This window comes from Diabrotica undecimpunctata, chromosome 6 (assembly GCF_040954645.1).
Source record: "Diabrotica undecimpunctata isolate CICGRU chromosome 6, icDiaUnde3, whole genome shotgun sequence".
Classification (NCBI taxonomy): domain Eukaryota; kingdom Metazoa; phylum Arthropoda; class Insecta; order Coleoptera; family Chrysomelidae; genus Diabrotica; species Diabrotica undecimpunctata.
In genome coordinates this window covers 28,583,596-28,602,387 of record NC_092808.1, presented here as the reverse complement: position 1 = coordinate 28,602,387, position 18,792 = coordinate 28,583,596, and the positions used below count along the sequence as shown (strand labels likewise).

Here is an 18,792-nt window from a genome sequence, read left to right as displayed (position 1 = left end):
GCAAAAAGCACCACCTATTCTGGTAGCCTTAAACGAAAACGACTTTCGTTTTTTATCTTCTTGAGTTGTGTGAAATATATATATATATATATATATATATATATATATATATATATATATATATATATATATATCATTTTGTTTAGAGAAATATCCAACAAAGCCGAATACATAAATCTAAAGATGAATTCTGATAAAACAAATACTGACAAACACCTGTAAACTGCTCAAAAATATAGTATGTAGCACAGTTAATGAATAGATACCTATTTGACCAAACACTTATAAATAAAACTAAAGTAGTGTTACGATAAATGTGAGTCATAGGATCGAATAATATCGTTCCGTCCCTACCGAAGGTTAAAGAAGCCGGCGGAAATTTGTAGACAAACAAATCAGGTATAAAACGGACGATTTGAGATTTAAAAGGACAGTCGAAAAGAAGTGTCGATGAATGAATTGTTCGCGCGGCTTTTTAAATTGTAAATAAATAATAAATAAGTGTAAATAAATTAATATTTAAGTGTTTTCTATCTAAATTAAATAAATGTATGAAAATAAACTCATAAAGTGTTGTAAAGTGTAGAACATTTTTATAATAAATTCAGTTAATAAATTAGATTTATAAAAAATAGTTCAGTGGTGTCAGAGTGCAATATATCTTAAATAAATTGTGAAAATGACTACGATTTATGAGTTCACAGTTACGAATTTAAGAAAACATCTCGAGGACAGAGAATTAGTTTCTACCGGAAAAAAGGCTGATTTAGTCCAACGACTAAAGGACGCTTTGCAGGAAGAAGGTTTGGACCCGGAAACTTATATATTTGAAGACAAACATGCTGCTGTCATCTCATCGATGAAAATCTCTCAAGTCACTTCTGAGATGTCTGCCCTCGACGATAGAATATCTTCGTTAAAAAACCAAGTTGCTGCCGATATGTTGGCCTTCGAAGAAAAGATGAAAGAGATGGAAAGGAAGATGGAGGAATAAGAGGCAGCAGAGAGAGGAAACAATCCAATTACAATAGAGACAAAAGAAGACGCGACGAAATGTAAGTTGGAAACGCCGAAATTTGAAGGAAGTGGAGGTTCTGTTTATATTAAAGTCCCAACTTTTGACGGAAAATCGTCATGGAACAACTACATGAAACAGTTCGAATCAGCTGCAAGAGCGAATAGATGGTCTGAAAAAGGAAAGGCTATGAACCTGACTATCGCTCTTCGAGGAGATGCCTTAGATGTGCTTCAGACCATAGCCGTAGAGTAGACGGATGATTTCGAGCAACTTAAGAAGTTGAAAGAAAAGATTAAATAAATAAATGTATGTAAATAAACATAAAGTGTTGTAAAGTGTAGAACATTTTTATAATAAATAAATAATAAATAAATTAAATTCATAAACACAGTTCAGTAGAATGAACTGGCCATTTTACATACAAAGTATGGATATAATGAACGTACTCTCAAACAATACTTCAAAAAGCATCAATTATTATTGACTCTTAGAGGCCTTTCAGACGAGGATACTGTATCCGAGACGCAGATATTACATAGACTCAAATGGAGCTTTTCACACGGGACGCGCGACGGATAAAGTATGCGAGATACCGAATTCAGTATCTCGGACCTTCCTGTCGCCGACGACTGAATGCGTATGCCAGATAGATACAGAAGAAACATTACGTTAAATGAATGCTTTCAGACACGAATACTTTTGCACATCATTCCATAGACGCGCAATTTTCTGTCGAATAATTGTGAATGAGCAACGAAAGAAAGGTGTTTTCTGAATATAGTTAAATAATGGAGCGTGCTGTATTTGATAATGACAATTTTATTTGTTTGGTACAATTAAATCCCTGTCCATGGGATACAGCTTCGCCAGATTACTGCAATAGAAATAAAAAGCAGCAGTGCTGGGTCGAAATTTCTAAGCAAATGTGCGACAATTTTGAGGCCATGACTGCAGTACAGCAAAATGAATACGGTAAGAAATAATAGTATATTACTTTATGAGGCGGAGAAGCATGACTTTTCTTGACTTCGTTCGGCGCGTAATAGAGGGCAAGTCAAGAAATGTCGCTTCTTTGCCGAATAAAGTATACTATTTTTTCTTCAAACGTAGCAATTTTCAACCATAAATAGTACAATTCATACGCTATTTTTACTCGAAATTAACTGTGACAACTATCAAAGTCGTCTAGATGTTAGAAATTAAAATAATTAAGTCGTCGGTGGGATTTGCGTCTCCCTGGTTACAGTTGTTTGACAGTTGTTTGCAATTATTAAAGACAGCTTATTGTTGTTGCAACCGCAAGCGCAAATTTAGTGCGAAAATGGAAAACCTAAACGAAATTGAGTCCGCGGCTAATGATGCAGTAGCACGTTTGGGGCCCTCCAAGTCCGGAATAAAGTATCGGTTAGCGTACAAGCACTTCCAAGAGTGGTGCGATACAAGAGGAGTACGGCAAGTTACCGAAGACGTTTTACTGGCATATTTTAATATAATGGAAAATGAAAATAAATGGAAATCTTCTACAATGTGGTCACGATACTCTATGATAAAATCCGAGTAAGTTATTAGAAAAAATGTGGATATAAGCAAATTTTTAAAGTTACGTGCCTTTCTGAAAAAAACAAGCGAAGGATATACTGCAAAGAAGTCTAAAGTTTTCACTAAAGACGAGTTTGATAAATTTTTGTTTGAAGCGCCAGATAAGTTGTATTTAGGATTAAAGGTAAAAAAATTATATTGCAAAGCATGTAGTATACTCTACTAAATTATAAAAATATTTCAGATTGTTTTGTTAATTGGGATTACCGGCGCCTGTCGATGCGACGAAATGGTAAAAATGAAGACTGTGGACATTGAGAATAAAGAAAATGTAATAATTATCAAAATCCCAGATAGTAAAACACGACAAATTAGATCTTTTACGATAATTGGTCAAAACTACATTAAACTGTATAAAAAGTATGCATCACTGCGGCCTGAAAATTTCACAGAAAACCGATTTTTTATCAAGTACCAAAATGGAAAGTGTTACCGAAGCGTCATGGGAATACATTCGATCAGCGCAGTAGCCCAAAAAGTAGCTAGTTATTTAAATTTAAACGATGCAAGCGCATACACGGGTCACTCTTTACGACGAACTTCAGCAACACTTAATTGATGGAGGCGGAAATCTAGAATGCCTCAAACGACATGGGGGCTGGAAATCAAGCACGGTTGCCGAAGGATATATAGAGGATTCAATAAGAAATAAGAACGATAATGCTCAAACATTTTTAAACCCTCATGATTCGCCAACATCGGGAATGACTGCGGAAAGTTGTTCTTGACCATCAGTATCATCAACAATTACCAATGCGTATCAAGAGTCGGGAACATTTTTGCACGGTTTCAATTTTGAAAATGCCTCATTAACTAATTGTACTTTTAATATTACTATCAATAAATATGATGTTTAATTGTTGTTAATGACATTTGTATTGTTGCTTTGTGACATGTTTCATATTGTAGCCATGACAACATTTTCCCTCCGCCGTAAAGAAATAAAAAAAAAACTGCTGCCGGCGGAGACATCAAACTTTGACAGGATCAAGTTAGATAAGTAATGTTATCATTATTTGACGTTTGAAGAAAAACATGTTTTTATTATAAATACATAGGTATTTTGTTTCATACGTATACAGTTTAGTTTAAAAGTTTGCTAATTAGAATTTTGATTATTTAACAAATATAAAACTACATTATTGTGAAAGGAATATGGTCATTTTTTATTTAGGGTAAGGTAAACAATTTACAAATTGGACATAAGTACACAGATTTATTTTGATGAAATACTTTTACGCATAGTTGTGTCTTTTTTACTCAATTGAATTTCCAAAATTTTATGTAGTTCTTCAAACGACTCCAGACATTTGAAAATAATTAAAAAACTTTGATGGATCTTACAATAAATCTTGATACAGCAAATTATACGTTCCCTTGGTTTCTCTTAATTCTACAATAGGATGAACCCACAAATTACGTCGTCTTTTCAGTTTCTTTTTCAATATGTACCACAGCATAATACACTCTTCTACATCCATAATTTAAAACTATAACCGCACTGCACTGCTACTGTTTTCATACTGACGAGCATGCCTGTGAATACGATACAGCAGCCATCGCAAATTCTGTATCTCGCATACAGTATCCTCGCCTGAAAGCCCTCTTAAAATATATTACATTTTACTATTAATCTATATTAAAAGAATTCAATAAACCATTCAAAAGACAGTTTTACGAGCCATTGGTAGATGAAGAAAAACCGCCGTAGAATACTTACACTTAGTCTGACAGAAGTTCTTCATTGGATATTAAAAGAGTTATCAAGCCCAAAAATCCAATACACTAAGACATTTTCCATATTTATATCTGAACAAAGATCGAATCTATTTTAGATGAATGACTATACACTATGCATGACGCTATTGACTATGGCATGTAATAAGGAAATAAGGCTTTCAAGAATTTTATTGTTTCATATTTATGGTCAATTGACCTTTAAAAATGATAAAATGATAAAATTATGAAAATATTCTCTTCTTCGTCATACTATTCCAACGGTCATAATATAGAAGTTGCTTTGTCTTAATGTGATTTATTATTGTATACGTGACTCTCATGAGTCTTTCATTTCTTACTTGTACACTTTTAAGATGTCTTTTAAATTTATATTTTAGTATCTTATATTTTATGTCATAGGGCTATAGTATATAAGTATACCGTAATTTCCAAAGTACCGGGTTCATATCATATCATCTAGCAATTTTCCATGTTCTTCCAGGGCTTTAAAACTCGCTCCACATTTATTATGACAAAATTGGACAATGGTCGTCTTCCTTAAATCATTTATTTCTTGAAAAAGCATACGAAATCTCACTTCTTATTTTAATGTGAACTCAATTGTTGAATTGATTGTATATGTCCACAGAAGAATTACAGTTTACTCCTTAAAAAATTTTAATGTACTTCAATATCATCAGACAATATCATTTGTATGTACGTAGATTTCTCAAACTCAAACTCAAATATCGGCAAAGTGTATGTGCCCATTTTTCAATCGCAGTGGTATCTTACAAAGGCGTCGTCTGCTTTGGTGTTCTTAAATGAAAAATAAATCTTTGCGCTAGCTGGAATCATGTGCAAAATCTGCCAGAAAATCTTTCTGTTTCTTAGATATACGTTGATCAACCTATATCTCAGGAGTAAAAGGCTAAAATTACAATATTTTATAAGTTAGCAACCATACTATAGTTATAGCAGACATCACGAGTGTAGCCAGGGGGGCTTTGGGGGTTCAAACCCGCCGAAAATAAGATAATACCCTTCATAAAATTAAAATATAAGATAGGCATATATTCTATAATAATTATACCATGCAGTCAAACGAAAAATTAAAGAGATGTAACAATATTATAAACATCCAGAAGTCACGAATATTTAAATAAAAATCACAAAGAAACATCACACTCCCAAAATATATCCGAAATAATATATTTTTAATAATATTAATATTGTGTGAGCTATTGAGAGATTCATAATCTTGATAACAGTTTTGCAACACTTTAGAATTGAACGGTCTGTTGATATTGAGAACGGGGTCATGAAGAAAAAGTAATAAATTCTCTCTACCTACCTAGACATCCTTAAGCAGTATTCTGGATAAACATGCATTACTAAAAACAATTGGTTATTTTAGAAATGTGTAGTAAATACAAGTTTACATGATTTTTATTGTCGTGTAAGTGTTTTATTTTCAAATTTATTTAATTCATTAACATTGACGTTCATCTATGTACAAATTATGGGTCATAAAACTATTTAGTCATACCATGAAAATATAGTGACTGACGGAAACTTGAAACAACATAAGTATTCAAAAACCAGTTTAAATTTGTGCAAGGCATATCAAAAATGAATTCAATTTCCATTGGGAGATTGGCAATAAAAAATATAGAAATAAATATAAATGTTGATGTAGTATGTTCATACTGTAATGAAATATTAATTATTACAACCATAACAAATTTATAGTTGGTTTAAAGACGTGCCAATCAAAACAAAAGAGGCATACCATAATTACAAGACAATTAGACACGAAACAAATGCACTTGTAAGAAAAATAAAAAATGATCACTGAGAAGTTTTTTCGAAAGAAATGGTTTTTACGGTCTGCAAAAGGAAATATGGCGCTTCATAAGAGAACAAAGAACGGAGGAAAAGGAACTAATATAGCCAAAACACATAGAAAAGGATACGTAGATTGACTACCTAAAAAAGCTCTATGCAGAAGAAGAACAAACGACGCTAGAACCGGAAACAACAGGAATTACCACAAATAAAGAACTTAATATAAATGTACAGGAAGTTCGTAAAATACTTAAAAAGCTGAAGAATAGAATAGCAGCGGGTAAAGACGGGATACCAAAAGAATTACTAAAATATTGTGGAGCAGCAATGGCAGAACAATTAACAACATTAATTAATACAATTATAAAACACAATAAAATACAGGAAGAATGGAGAACGAGCGAATTATTTCTACTATTCAAAAAAGGAGATAAAAAACAGTCAGAAAACTGTAGAGATATAAACTTGTTAAATACTACCCTAAATGACTATTTCCATTCTTCCAATGACTATTTTCTTTACAATATTTAATATTGCAGGTGTCAATGCACACATTTTACATGGATGTTATAAAACAACCAAGCCATAGAGAGAAAAAGCTTTTACAATATTGTTGCAAGACGAATTGCAGAACCATATCTCAATATAAGACTATACAGTTCTCGATTAACTAGGGAGCTTTGCATGGGTATCAGTAGAATATTAAAGAAAGCTTTACCCGAAGGGGAAAATTAATTAACCTTTACATCACACACCGGAGAGATTTTACAAAAATGTAGTAAGGTATTAAACTTCTTGAAATGTATTAGGAGGACATGTTGGGGGGCACAGCATCAAACAGCTTTGACTTTTTATAAATCGTATATAAGATCCATTATAGATTACGGTAGCTTCATATAATGGCTGTACAAACAATAAATTACTCAACAATTTTTGTCTTGTGTCCTTTTTGTCCTCTCTATATTAGGTCTTGTTTCTGCCGCGTATATCAATATTGGTCTGATAAATGTTCTGTAAATTCTGCCTTTCGTTTCTTTCCCGATATTTTTATTTCTCCATATTGTTTCATTTAGGTAGCCTGCGGCTCTGCTTGCTCTATTCACTTGATCTTTCACTTTAGTTTCGATTTTTCCGTAGCTAGATAATCTAATTCCTAGATATTTAAACTCCATCACTTGTTCTATTATCTGACCTTCCAGCTCCAATTTACATCCTAGTAAATTTGCTGTTATAACCACGCATTTTGTCGTTTTTGGGGAAATTAACATGTTAAATTTTCTGGCGGTTATATTAAATTGGTGCAGCATATGTTGTAAATCATCTTCACTTTGAGAGAGTAGTATTACATCGTCTGCATAGCAGATTATTTTAAGTTGTTTTTCTTCCATTTGGTCCTTTTTTAGTTCTTACTTTTTTTGTTATTTGATCCATAATCAGGTTGAACAATAGAGGACTCAGGAAATCTCCCTGTCTTAGCCCATTGCCAGCTTCACTAGGGTCGGTTAGTTCTTCTTCGATCGTTTTGATTATTCCTAGAGGTCTATCTCTTGCATACAGTAAGTGGATAACGTCTTTTAATTTGACCCGGTCAAATGACTTTGTAAGGTCCACGAAATATGATATGGCGGTTTGTTGTATTCTAATGATTTCTCTTGCACTTGCCTCATTATAAATATAGCTTCGGTGCATGATTTTCCCGACCTAAAACCTTGTTGTTCTTCTGCTAGTGTTATAGTTTCATTCAGTTTATTTGTTATCACTTTGGTTGTTAATTTTAGTGTTATCTTTAATAAATTAATTCCTCAGTAAATTTCCGGGTCCGACTTGTCTCCCTTTTTGAAGAGAGGTATTAGAATGCTTGATATCCATTCTTGAGGAATTCTTTTTTGTTCTATTATTTTTTGGATTAGTTTTAATAGTTGTTTGGACAGATCTGGTCCTTCGTACGTTAGGAGTTCGTTCGGTATTCTGTCCTCTCCTGGTGATTTTCTATTTTTTAATTTCCTTAATGCTTCCTTTACCTCTTCCTCCTCAATATTTATTTCTTCGTTTGTTGTCACCTCTGATGTTTGTGGTTCATTATCTTCACCATTAGCAAATAGGGATCCAAAGTAGTCTACCTATGTTTACTTCGGAATGTGTTTCGTTTTTGTTAGTTCGCAAGAAAAATGTTAAAATTACATTCGCAAGTAGATGCAAGCAACTAAAAAACTAATTTTTGTTTGGATAAAACTACACTCAGGCATCACATACAATAAACAAGTTGACAAAGCATCTAAAGAGAAAAGGAAGAAAATGTTACACCCTTATTAATGTAATATAAAAATGGTCTAATCTATCCATATCAGCCGTATCCCGGATGAAGTTTGGACATATTTCATTTGATTTTAAAATATTTGTATGAGACAAAAGTAAATAAATTAAATAAAATTATATAGAATTAAATAAAATTCAATAAAATTAAATACAATAAAAATAAAACAATTAAAATTTTATGAAATTAAATAAAATTAAATAAAATTAAATAAAATTAAATAAAATTAAATAAAATTCAATAAAATTAAATACAATAAAAATAAAACAATTAAAATTTTATGAAATTAAATAAAATTAAATAAAATTAAATAAAATTAAATAAAATTAAATAAAATTAAATAAAATTAAATAAAATTATATAAAATTATATAAAATTATGTTGTAGAATACCAAGATTAGGCAAAAAAAGTGTGACCCTTCTCCTAATCCTAAAATGCTTATTATGATTAATCTTCCCAAACAAAAATACGTTGAAAAAAATTTTCGTTATAATTAGAATTAGAATAGATTAGTCGGTCAGGCTGAGATAACCTTACACTAAAAATTAAAAACAAAACCTAGACTTAATACTTAATTTTTAATTAATTTTTTTTGCAAAAAGGCAAAGCAAAAAAACTTTTTACGCAACATTAAACGCAACGCAATATAAAATAATAATAACCATTCCAATACTCCCGTAAATAATTCCCTTGCATCGGATCTTGAGCACCATGAAAATAATATTATTTTGTCCTTTATTGGAAGGTACTTCATTTAAATATATTTTTTTATTATTTCTTTAGCTTTTTTCACGGTATCATGACTATCAAACAAGGTCTCAACTAAATATACAATGTTTCGTTTCATTGTTCTTATACTCTGTTATATTTCTTTCTTAAATAATGAATTCTACTGCCTTCAGTGGAATGAAGTTGATCAGCTGCAGTGCTAATGCACGTCGAAATCATGATAAATTACCAATGGTTCACGATTTAATACAATTTTTTGTTCGAACTGAATGATTCAACTCGTTGTAAATATTAGGAATTACATTCGTGTGATAAAACATAATATTGATGTGTATGTACAAAAAGTTTCGTTTTTAATATTTGTTTTTACTTTGCAGGTGACTTCGGAAAATACCAAGCATGGCAGTTCACCTTACATATTTTATCTGCATTGACAGCTGGTCTTAATATGTTAACATTGGTCACAGTTGCAGCAGTTCCAGAACATAGGTGAGAGTCATAGTATTATAGTTTCAAATAAATAAGCATAAAAAACTAAACTCTTAAAGTACTAATGTAGAACAATAAAAAATAGACATTTGAAAGCAGAATTATATAGCAGACTAATACAACAGTATTAAATATTAAAAACCATAAATCCTTCTTCTTATCTACCCCATTCTTTCTAAAATTGCTTACTGTCATAATGGTTCTTATTTTATCTAATCCGGTATGTTAAATTACAAATTCTTATGATTTCTTTCATCTTATACTGTAGCGGAAAGGCTCCTATTTACATATAGTTTTTTGTTGTTGCTTATAGATTTTGAACAACTGTATATTTTGGCGTGTTATTACTCAAGGAACAAGTTCACATATGGCAAATCGAAACAATATATCGTGACCAAATTGGTAAAGTACCGAATGTGCATATTCGCTACTTTTCAGGAGAGCTAAAACACACTTTGGGCTTTGGGACACGACTAAAAATCTGTAATGTTATTTGTCTTTACATACCTGATCTGGAAACCTTAAAAAAATGCCTGAAAAAAGTTAATAATGAAAATAGGCTAAGTAACCATAGTTACTGAAAAGTCACATTCGTTAGTTTACCTAAGTGACTATTGTTAGAATCTTAGGCTATAAAAAATAGCGAATCTGCATTTGTGTTAAAGGAGAATGTACTTATGTATCACCTATTGATTGGTTTTCTCATGAGGTAGATGAACAGAATAGAGAACTTTAAGATTGAACAAAATTTAATGAAACGCTAAACTATTTTATAATTTTGCTTTAAAATTTAGAAGATTATTGGTTTAGTTGTTATGATTCCCTCTCAAATTCTTCATAGGCATCTGGCTCTGGAAGGGCATCTCGTACACTGTCCTCAGAGGGAAGATTTGTGTAAAAATCATGGTAAACACGTGGTATTTAAAGATCCTGACAAAGCTTTTGAAGGTCTTTTAGTTTTTTGGTAGCAATTGGAAACCTCGATTTGTAAGGATTTATTGGAGAATTATTAGAAGAAGGTCTTTCCCGTTTGTTTTTCATCCTTTTGCAATGTACTTCACAAAAGGTGCGTTATCTGAGTAACCCGTCCTCACGAATACAGCATTTGGATAAGTTGACAGGTACTTAAATCAAATCGCTTTTTTGAATGGTAAGTGGTTATATTTTTTATTGCCACTGTCAGGGTCCTCAAAACAAATCTTATCAGTACAGAAATCAATGAAGTCATCATGGCACAAAGGCATTGGTTGAAATGGTGTTGGCTTACTTCTAGCAGTGCGAATTATTTGGCACCACCACCCCTCCCGAGTAAAAATTAAGACATTTTTGAATTTTTTTGCTGCCCTCCGCAGCTATCCGACATCATTCTGACAAATTCTGTTTTGGTTTGGCCCATCAAATAAGTATAAATGCATGTCGATATCTCTATACTGCCCCGGTTTCCTTCTATTTCGTCCCAGACACAACAGGTAACACTGGCATCTTTAAGATTGTAAATGGTAAGGTTGTATATAGCCAACTTTCTGACGTAGAAGAATGGTCCACTAGCTCCTTTTGGTTTGGTAAGAACGGCTTGGAGATCTGATTGTATTGCCAAAACATTTTCTTGATCCTTTGTATCCTCTTTGTCTTGATCTCTAAATTTTCGTGCTTCTTCCTTGCGTTTAATATGCTCAGTATAGAGAGTATCATCATAGTTTGTACCTCCTTTTTGCTCTTTATGAGCAATACATTTCTTACAACGATCTTTAGCAGGTTTATAAAATTTCAGTTTGTACTCACGAAAAATTCGTCTGTACTTTTCTAACGATACTGGATTTTTGTTTTCTTCAATGCACTTTTCTTTATACAAGTTGTGCATAATTGTTACATTGAAGTTACTGGCTAAATATTTGCATTCTGATTGCTTCCTTGCATAGTGTGATTTCATTCTTGGGAAGGATAAAATGTGATATCTTATGAATTTTTCATTTATAGGGTTTACTTTATTTGGTGGATCTTTTTTCCCTCGTAGGTCAGATAGGAGAATTCCACTAGAATTAACGTTTTTGAGAGCCTCTGTGACCCTGAAATATTTAAAGTATCGAGAAAAAATTCTCTACACATATCAACTCTTCCATTTTCAGTGGAAAAAGTGTATTGTTTGGTGTAAACTCTTCGTGACTCCACTGCTTTTGTCACTTTTCTTGATTTTGGTTGCACAATAACGTGTTTTATAAGAAACTGCCGTTGTTCTAATAGGAATGGCAATTTATGGAAATCATTATAGATTTTTTCTCTCAGGCTCAGGTACATTAGTTAAACATTTATGCTAGAATCGGCAAGAGCATCTTATTTGTTTCAGGGGCCTTGCAATAATTAATTCTCCTTTTACAGTTGAATATTCGAGACATTTTAGTCTCTTGGATGCTTTCTTTTTGTCTTGTATAAACTCCATTTTTTGATACTTTTCGCTTTTTTGGCGATTAATGACTCTGATTTTGTGCTGGGTTGCGGTTATCATTTATAGTAGGTCTATTACTGGGATCACTGCTTTTCGCCGGTATTTCAAGAAACATTCATTTACTTCCTTTCAGCACTGTAAAAATCCAAACAGGTAAACTGACGAATGTGCCACTTTCGTTGTTTTGACGATCTGTAATGGTTGTAATATACTTTGGAAAAAGTGTTTACCTATCGAACATTCATATTTGACTATTCAGCGTTGTGAATAGTGAACTAGGTGTAGATTAGTTAAATTAAAAATAGTCAACAATGACGTAAATATTGGATCTGCACATTCGCTATTTTACTGGAATATACATCTTGACCAGCCACAGTTGTTTAGTGTATTAGCTCAGATACATCAATTTTGCACTTTACCAGTTTGCTCACGATATATAATTAGAATATTTGTTAGGAAGGGACAGCATAAAATAAAAATTTAAAAAACATGTGCAAATTGGGCGTTTGAAATATTGGTTGCCTAATTTCGGACACCCTGGTATCTTAATTTTGGACAGTAATTTAAGTAGAAACAAAAAATGCAAACATTACGAACACAAACTTTATTTATTTATATTATGAAGAAAAATTACATCAACATTTATTTTTCCAAACAAAACTCGTGTATATACGCCTTCCTTATAGAACTATTAGTACAATCCTCATGCGGCCATCGTTGACTAGACTGGCACTAATACACCAAATCCTAAGGTAGCTTTGTAAAGCAATCTTTTGTCATTTTGTAATGTCTCCTTCCTTTCCTCCTTTCCTTATCTTTAATACTAATTTCGAGTTCGTTCTTATATGGCGTGCTGGTGATCACATAACTTGAACCTTGTCTTCCTTTCTTATTACCCAGATCTACATTTCCCGATGTTCCAATCCAATAGCTCTTACAATCTTGATTATATCTCCTCCGTTTGTTGTTTTAGGTGGCCCTCTCTCTTGCAAATTTTCCAAGAATGCAGTTTCTCTATGTTTTTCTAGTGTTCTTTCCATGCTTTCCATAATTTTTTTCAATTCATAGGGTTTTCTTTAAGTTGGTGGACTTCTTTTTTTTTTTCCTTTCTATAATGAAATCGACATCTGAGAAACACTGTCTATTTAGAGGATAAATACCCGACTTTCAGAACCCGTTTACCGCTGTCTCAGCATTTGTGCATTTTAGATACGCTCCACACATAAGTCAATATATTTGGGAAGATGTTTTATTGCGATTTGGATTATGTCTCAGCCATGCTTGTATTTCCTAAGAGTAATATCATCTGAAAGGGGACATGAATGCTAAATCCAAAGGCTGCAACCTACGGGAACTATGAAGAGGAAGAGAGACAATCGTCAAATGATTAGACCTAGCTGTTTCAATCAGTTCAAGATTTCTTGTATGACTGTAGTGTCCATTCAAAACAAGCACTACAAGATTATCTTCGGTTGGTTTCACATGCAACATAAAATGTTTAATCCACTGTGTGAATATAATATATGTTGTTAAATCCAGCCTGATGGATGACATGCTGCTATGGATCCGGGAGGAACACCATCTAGATTAGATTAGATTAGATTAAGAGAGGTGGCCTTTCGGCCTATTTCACTGCGACCTTTTCAGATCTATTGTGGTCCTCTAGTCCTAGATAACATTCTCTAGCCTGACCCTTTTTATAAAGTCTAGTAGCTTCGAGACTGTACCTTCCATGTAGCTATTTGCCGGTGGATTTTCTTCTCCTAATGCAAAGAACCGCACATTTGCCAGGCTGTCACACTGACATAAAATGTGCTCTGCTGTTTCTTCTTCGAGGTGACAGAATCTGCACAGGTCATCATCTGATAATCCCATCAGCTTCAAGTGCCTATTCAGCTTACAGTGCCCTGTTAGAAGACCTACTATGACCTTGACTGTTTCCCTGTCTTTGCTTATTAGGTCTGCCGTAAATTTTGGCGAATGTTCTGTAATGAACTGTTTCGCCTGTCTTTGTACTGGTGAATTCCTCCACCATTCCAGAGATTTGCGAGCTACCCACTTCCTTGTAGCCGTTCTTGTTACTGATTTAGCAACTCCGCAGAAAGGGTTCCGGTCCAATGAATGGCAATGATGAGCCTTGTTTGGCCATTTCATCTGCTTTTTCATTGCCCTTATGACCCTCGTGCCCCGGTACCCAGGCTACCGTAACCTTGCTACGGTCTCCTAGTTTATTTAGGGCACACACGCAATCCCATACTAGCTTAGAATTGACCTCTACAGAATTGAGTGCCTTAAGCGCTGCCTGACTATCTGTGAAGATGGCAACTGAACAGAACGTTCATTCCTGCCTTTCTATTTCTTCCACGCAGTGATGGATTGCAGTTATTTCCGCCTGGAAAACTGTCACATTCTTAGATAGACTTACCGGGAAATCTATCCCTTGATTTGTCCCTACTATGCCGGCTCCCACACCCTCCGATGTTTTTGAGCCATCCGTGTACCAGGTAGCAGCAGCTTGTATGGGTACACCTTTATTCCAGTCTTCCCTGCCTGGTATCTTAATTATGAACTTATTGTTAAAGCTATATCTCGTAACTGTTGCATCGATAGGTTTCCCCATCACAAAATCGGCTTTTAGCTCCTCGATTAGCTTTCTGTTGTCAGTACCATGCATATGTCGCTGACTATGCATTAATCTGTGCATCACGGATCTGGCTTCGCCCTGTATAAAGATATGAAGTGGTGGTAGATTCAACAGGACTTCCAGCGATGCAGTAGGAGTTGTTTTTAAGGCCCCCGTAATACACAAGCATGCTAGCCTTTGTGTATTACCTAGCAGCCTTATTGCTCCCACTTGCTGCGTCTTTGTCCACCACGTCACCGAGCCATAGGTTATCATGGGTCTAATAACCCTTATATATAACCATAGAGTCATTTTGGGGTTAAGTCCCCAATTCTTACCGCACATTCTTCTACATCTGCCCAAGGACATAGTAGCTTTCTGTGTGGTTATTAGAATGTGAGTATTCCATGTAAGCCTATGATCAAAATATACCCCAAGGTATTTTGTTTCTTTGGCAAATGAAATCTCTGTTCTTCTCAGCACCGGTACTTTTAGGCCTAAACAATTTGTGTTTTCTGAGCATTGACTATCAGTCTCTCTTGTTTACACCAGTCGTCAACTATATTTAGGGCTGCTTGCATTCTCTCAACACCATCTAAGAATTTTCACGTTTTTCCGGGGGAACACGAACAAAGGTGTTACAAATCCTTCAATAGCGCTCATACAAAACACCACAGTCATTAGTAAATATCTCTCAGCAGCATTCACGGCGCACACTTGCTTTTTACCTTTTAGGGAAATAACGCGAGGGTGTTTCGTCTTTACTGTTGTTATTCCCATTATTTCAACGTTGTAGAGTCTCTCTGGATTAAATTTAATTTAAAAAAAAAACGGGACAATCCCGTTTTTACACAACGTATCAGCCTAGTCTATTTGCCATTTCGATAGGAGCAATAATTTTAATGGTTTAAAAATCACGTTTCTTTTATAGGTATTTGCGCATTTTTTAACGCACGCAATACCTATATTTACCATAAGCTGTTTATCATTAGAAAGTCTATGAAGTAATCTCCTTTTTAATTTTACTAGCAAACAAAGCAATCAAACACAGTGAAAAGCTTTATAGTTTCTAGCATAAACAAAACACTTGGTTTAGTGTAACATTTACCAAATTAAACAAAATGTACTCTTTAATGTATTGTATGTAAATCAAAATGTTAAAAATAAAAAAAATTGTTTATAGGTGTGAAATTCCCGGTTACGACTTAAACCAAACATATACAAAATTGAACTTCACGGAAATGACTAAACATTTTCCCTTGCTGGACTCAGGAAAATTCGACAAATGTTCTCTGATAAATAGCACAACAAATTTGCCGTACAAATGTAGTTCTTTCGTCTACGATCATACCTATTATGGCACTTCAAGAGCCATCGAATGGGAGTTTATCTGTGATAGAAGGTAAGTGTGAATATACCACAAATTTATTTAGGAATAGTTTATACTAGCGGACCAACTCGACATCGAGTTTTGATGTAAGTTTTGCTGATATTTAAGAGGGGCGGAGTCTAACGATCCATCGTTTCCGTCGCCAATTTTTTTAAATTGAAAATCGATACAGTAGTTTTTTAGGATTTTCAGGAAGATTTACATTAGGAAACGGAAACAATATGATTGTTAGACTCCGCCCCTCTTAAATAAAAAACGGAAGTAAAACGGGAAGTAACTTTTTTTTTGCATATTTTAGATTGTAAAATGCCACGTTTAAGAAAAAGAAGTCGGTTTGAGAACTCTAACTAACTAACTAAATTTCTATTTAAATATTATTTAAATTTAAAAAATACAGAAAACAGTATGATGCTCCGCGCTAGTCTACACTACCGCCTACTGTTCCACTTTTTTGAGAATACGCCAGAATTTTACTTTATAAGTTTATTTTTTATTTATTTATTTAAAATAAACCTAATTTAAAGTAAAATTGTGGCTTATTCCCAACAAAATTAATAATATATTTCTAACTAATAAATTAAAAACAAAGTCATGCTTACCTCATTATTTAATTCTTCAAGTATTAAACTCAAAACGTAGTCTAAATCTCTAAATATCAATCACAACACCTTACACACGCTGCACTTGTTGGAAACAGAATACTTTCTAACTAAACATAAAAATAAAAAAATACCAACTCATCAGATAGTGTAAAACAGACCCCATAAATTAAAATCGGAGACAGGAGGATCCCGAATTTTGATCGTTATTCCTTAAGTGGAAACACTTGTTGGTGCATTCCAGCATTCGAGAATTAACGCGTTGTTGCATTGTGTATAATATTGAATTCCTATACTTTACTATAGGAAAAATTCATTTTATGGCCGCCATTTTTAAACCGGTTCGAATTTTTTAAATTTTAAACCTTAGGGGGAATCTACTCAACAATCTGTTTAATTATTCGAAAAAATTATTCTCCTATCTATCATCGTTTAGGAGGAGTATTGCGCACAAGAAAAGGGCTTAGCCTTTTAGTATATAAGATCTGACGTTATGAATTTCACATCGAAACTCAATATCAACTTATGTACATCTGTCAAAAAAATGTCATGGCAATTAACTACAACATGCAATCATGACAGTAAAATAGTCTTTTAATACATGGCCAATTTTTTTCGAACTATGCTTTAATTTATATTGAGTCGCGTCTCTTTATCATGCTACAATAGTCCGGTCAAAATAAAAAAAATGTTTTGTATTAGGTGTCAAATTGAGACCTTTTTCAACCATTGCTTTATTATTCTGTGGCTTAGGTGAAAAAGAAATAATTTTGTCATCAAATTATCGGTTCAATTTTACGCATCTATGGAGTTAGAATTTGTATGGTTAGAATATATGGAGAAGCTATGAGCATATTAACATGTGTATTAAAAACGGCGTCAGTAGGTGTGGCTAACGATCATACCAATATAACGGTAGGATCAGGGCCTGACTCAATAATATTAAAACTGCTATACAAATATGACTAGCTATTCAGAAGATTTAATCATAATCTAAAAAAGTGTAATACATTTTTAATAAACTATGATTTATTTATCCCGCGATTAACACTAAAAACACGACATATTATACATAAAAATAAATTAATACAGTCAAATAACAAGTTGTATCGGAAAGAGATAATAATATAAATAATATTTTAAAGGATGAAATGAATATACGGTATGAAATAGAAGTAATACGTTCGTTTTACAACTTATATATTTGATAACTACAAACTAACTGACATTTAAAAATTTAGTTCTATTAACAAAGTTAGAAAAATTATTATTAAAAAACAAAATTGAATATCTGCCGAATATCACAATGGAAATACTGTGTAGAAATAAAAATAATTATTTTGCAGTAGTTAATAAGAAATTTTAAGATATTTACGATGAAGATATTTGAGTATTCTCAAGAATAACACGATCTACCTTACTTATAAGATTTTTTATGAATACTATTAATTTATTTTCTGAAGTACGGGCCATTACTTTGTTTACATATTTGTATACTAACCTGTGGAACGTTATTCCTGAAGATTTTTATTAACATTGCTTCTTGTACTGCAACTAGGTTGAGGACAAGAAACCATCATTATGCACTATCACAATATAATATTACAGTTTTAATAAAAGTATTATAAAACGAAAAATATTCGAAAAACAACAAATGTAAACAATCATACACGATCTGTCAAAACGATCATAACAATATGGCCGAAGTGAGCTCGTTTTTAGCCCTCTCCATAGATTCTAACTCGATGATTTTACGCGATCATTGTTTAAACATTGATTAAAACGTCAAAATTGTCCAAAATGAGTTTTTTAGATCCCTCGTAAAAGTCGTCTTCATAATTTTTTTTTTTTAAAGACTTCTATTCTTTTTAGATTTTTTGAATAATTTTTTTATTTGAACACATTTAAACATATTTTTTGGGTTTTTAAGGAGAATATTTCACTTGTATTATTTATAGATTCTATCATGTTGTCGTCAGTTTCCATAGTTTGTTCTGCTTGATTATTAGATGCATTTACT

The 18,792-nt window shown here is 33.0% G+C and overlaps 1 protein-coding gene across 1 annotated transcript in view; it reads left to right on the top strand.

Moving 5' to 3' along the window:
• LOC140443327 (organic cation transporter protein) overlaps positions 1-18,792 on the top strand; it is a 105,280-nt gene that overhangs the window by 52,811 nt on the left and 33,677 nt on the right. The window contains exons 2-3 of the mRNA XM_072534524.1: positions 9,606-9,717; positions 15,967-16,185. Coding sequence (XP_072390625.1) covers positions 9,606-9,717; positions 15,967-16,185 — 331 coding nt within the window. The remainder of the gene's footprint in view (positions 1-9,605; positions 9,718-15,966; positions 16,186-18,792) is intronic.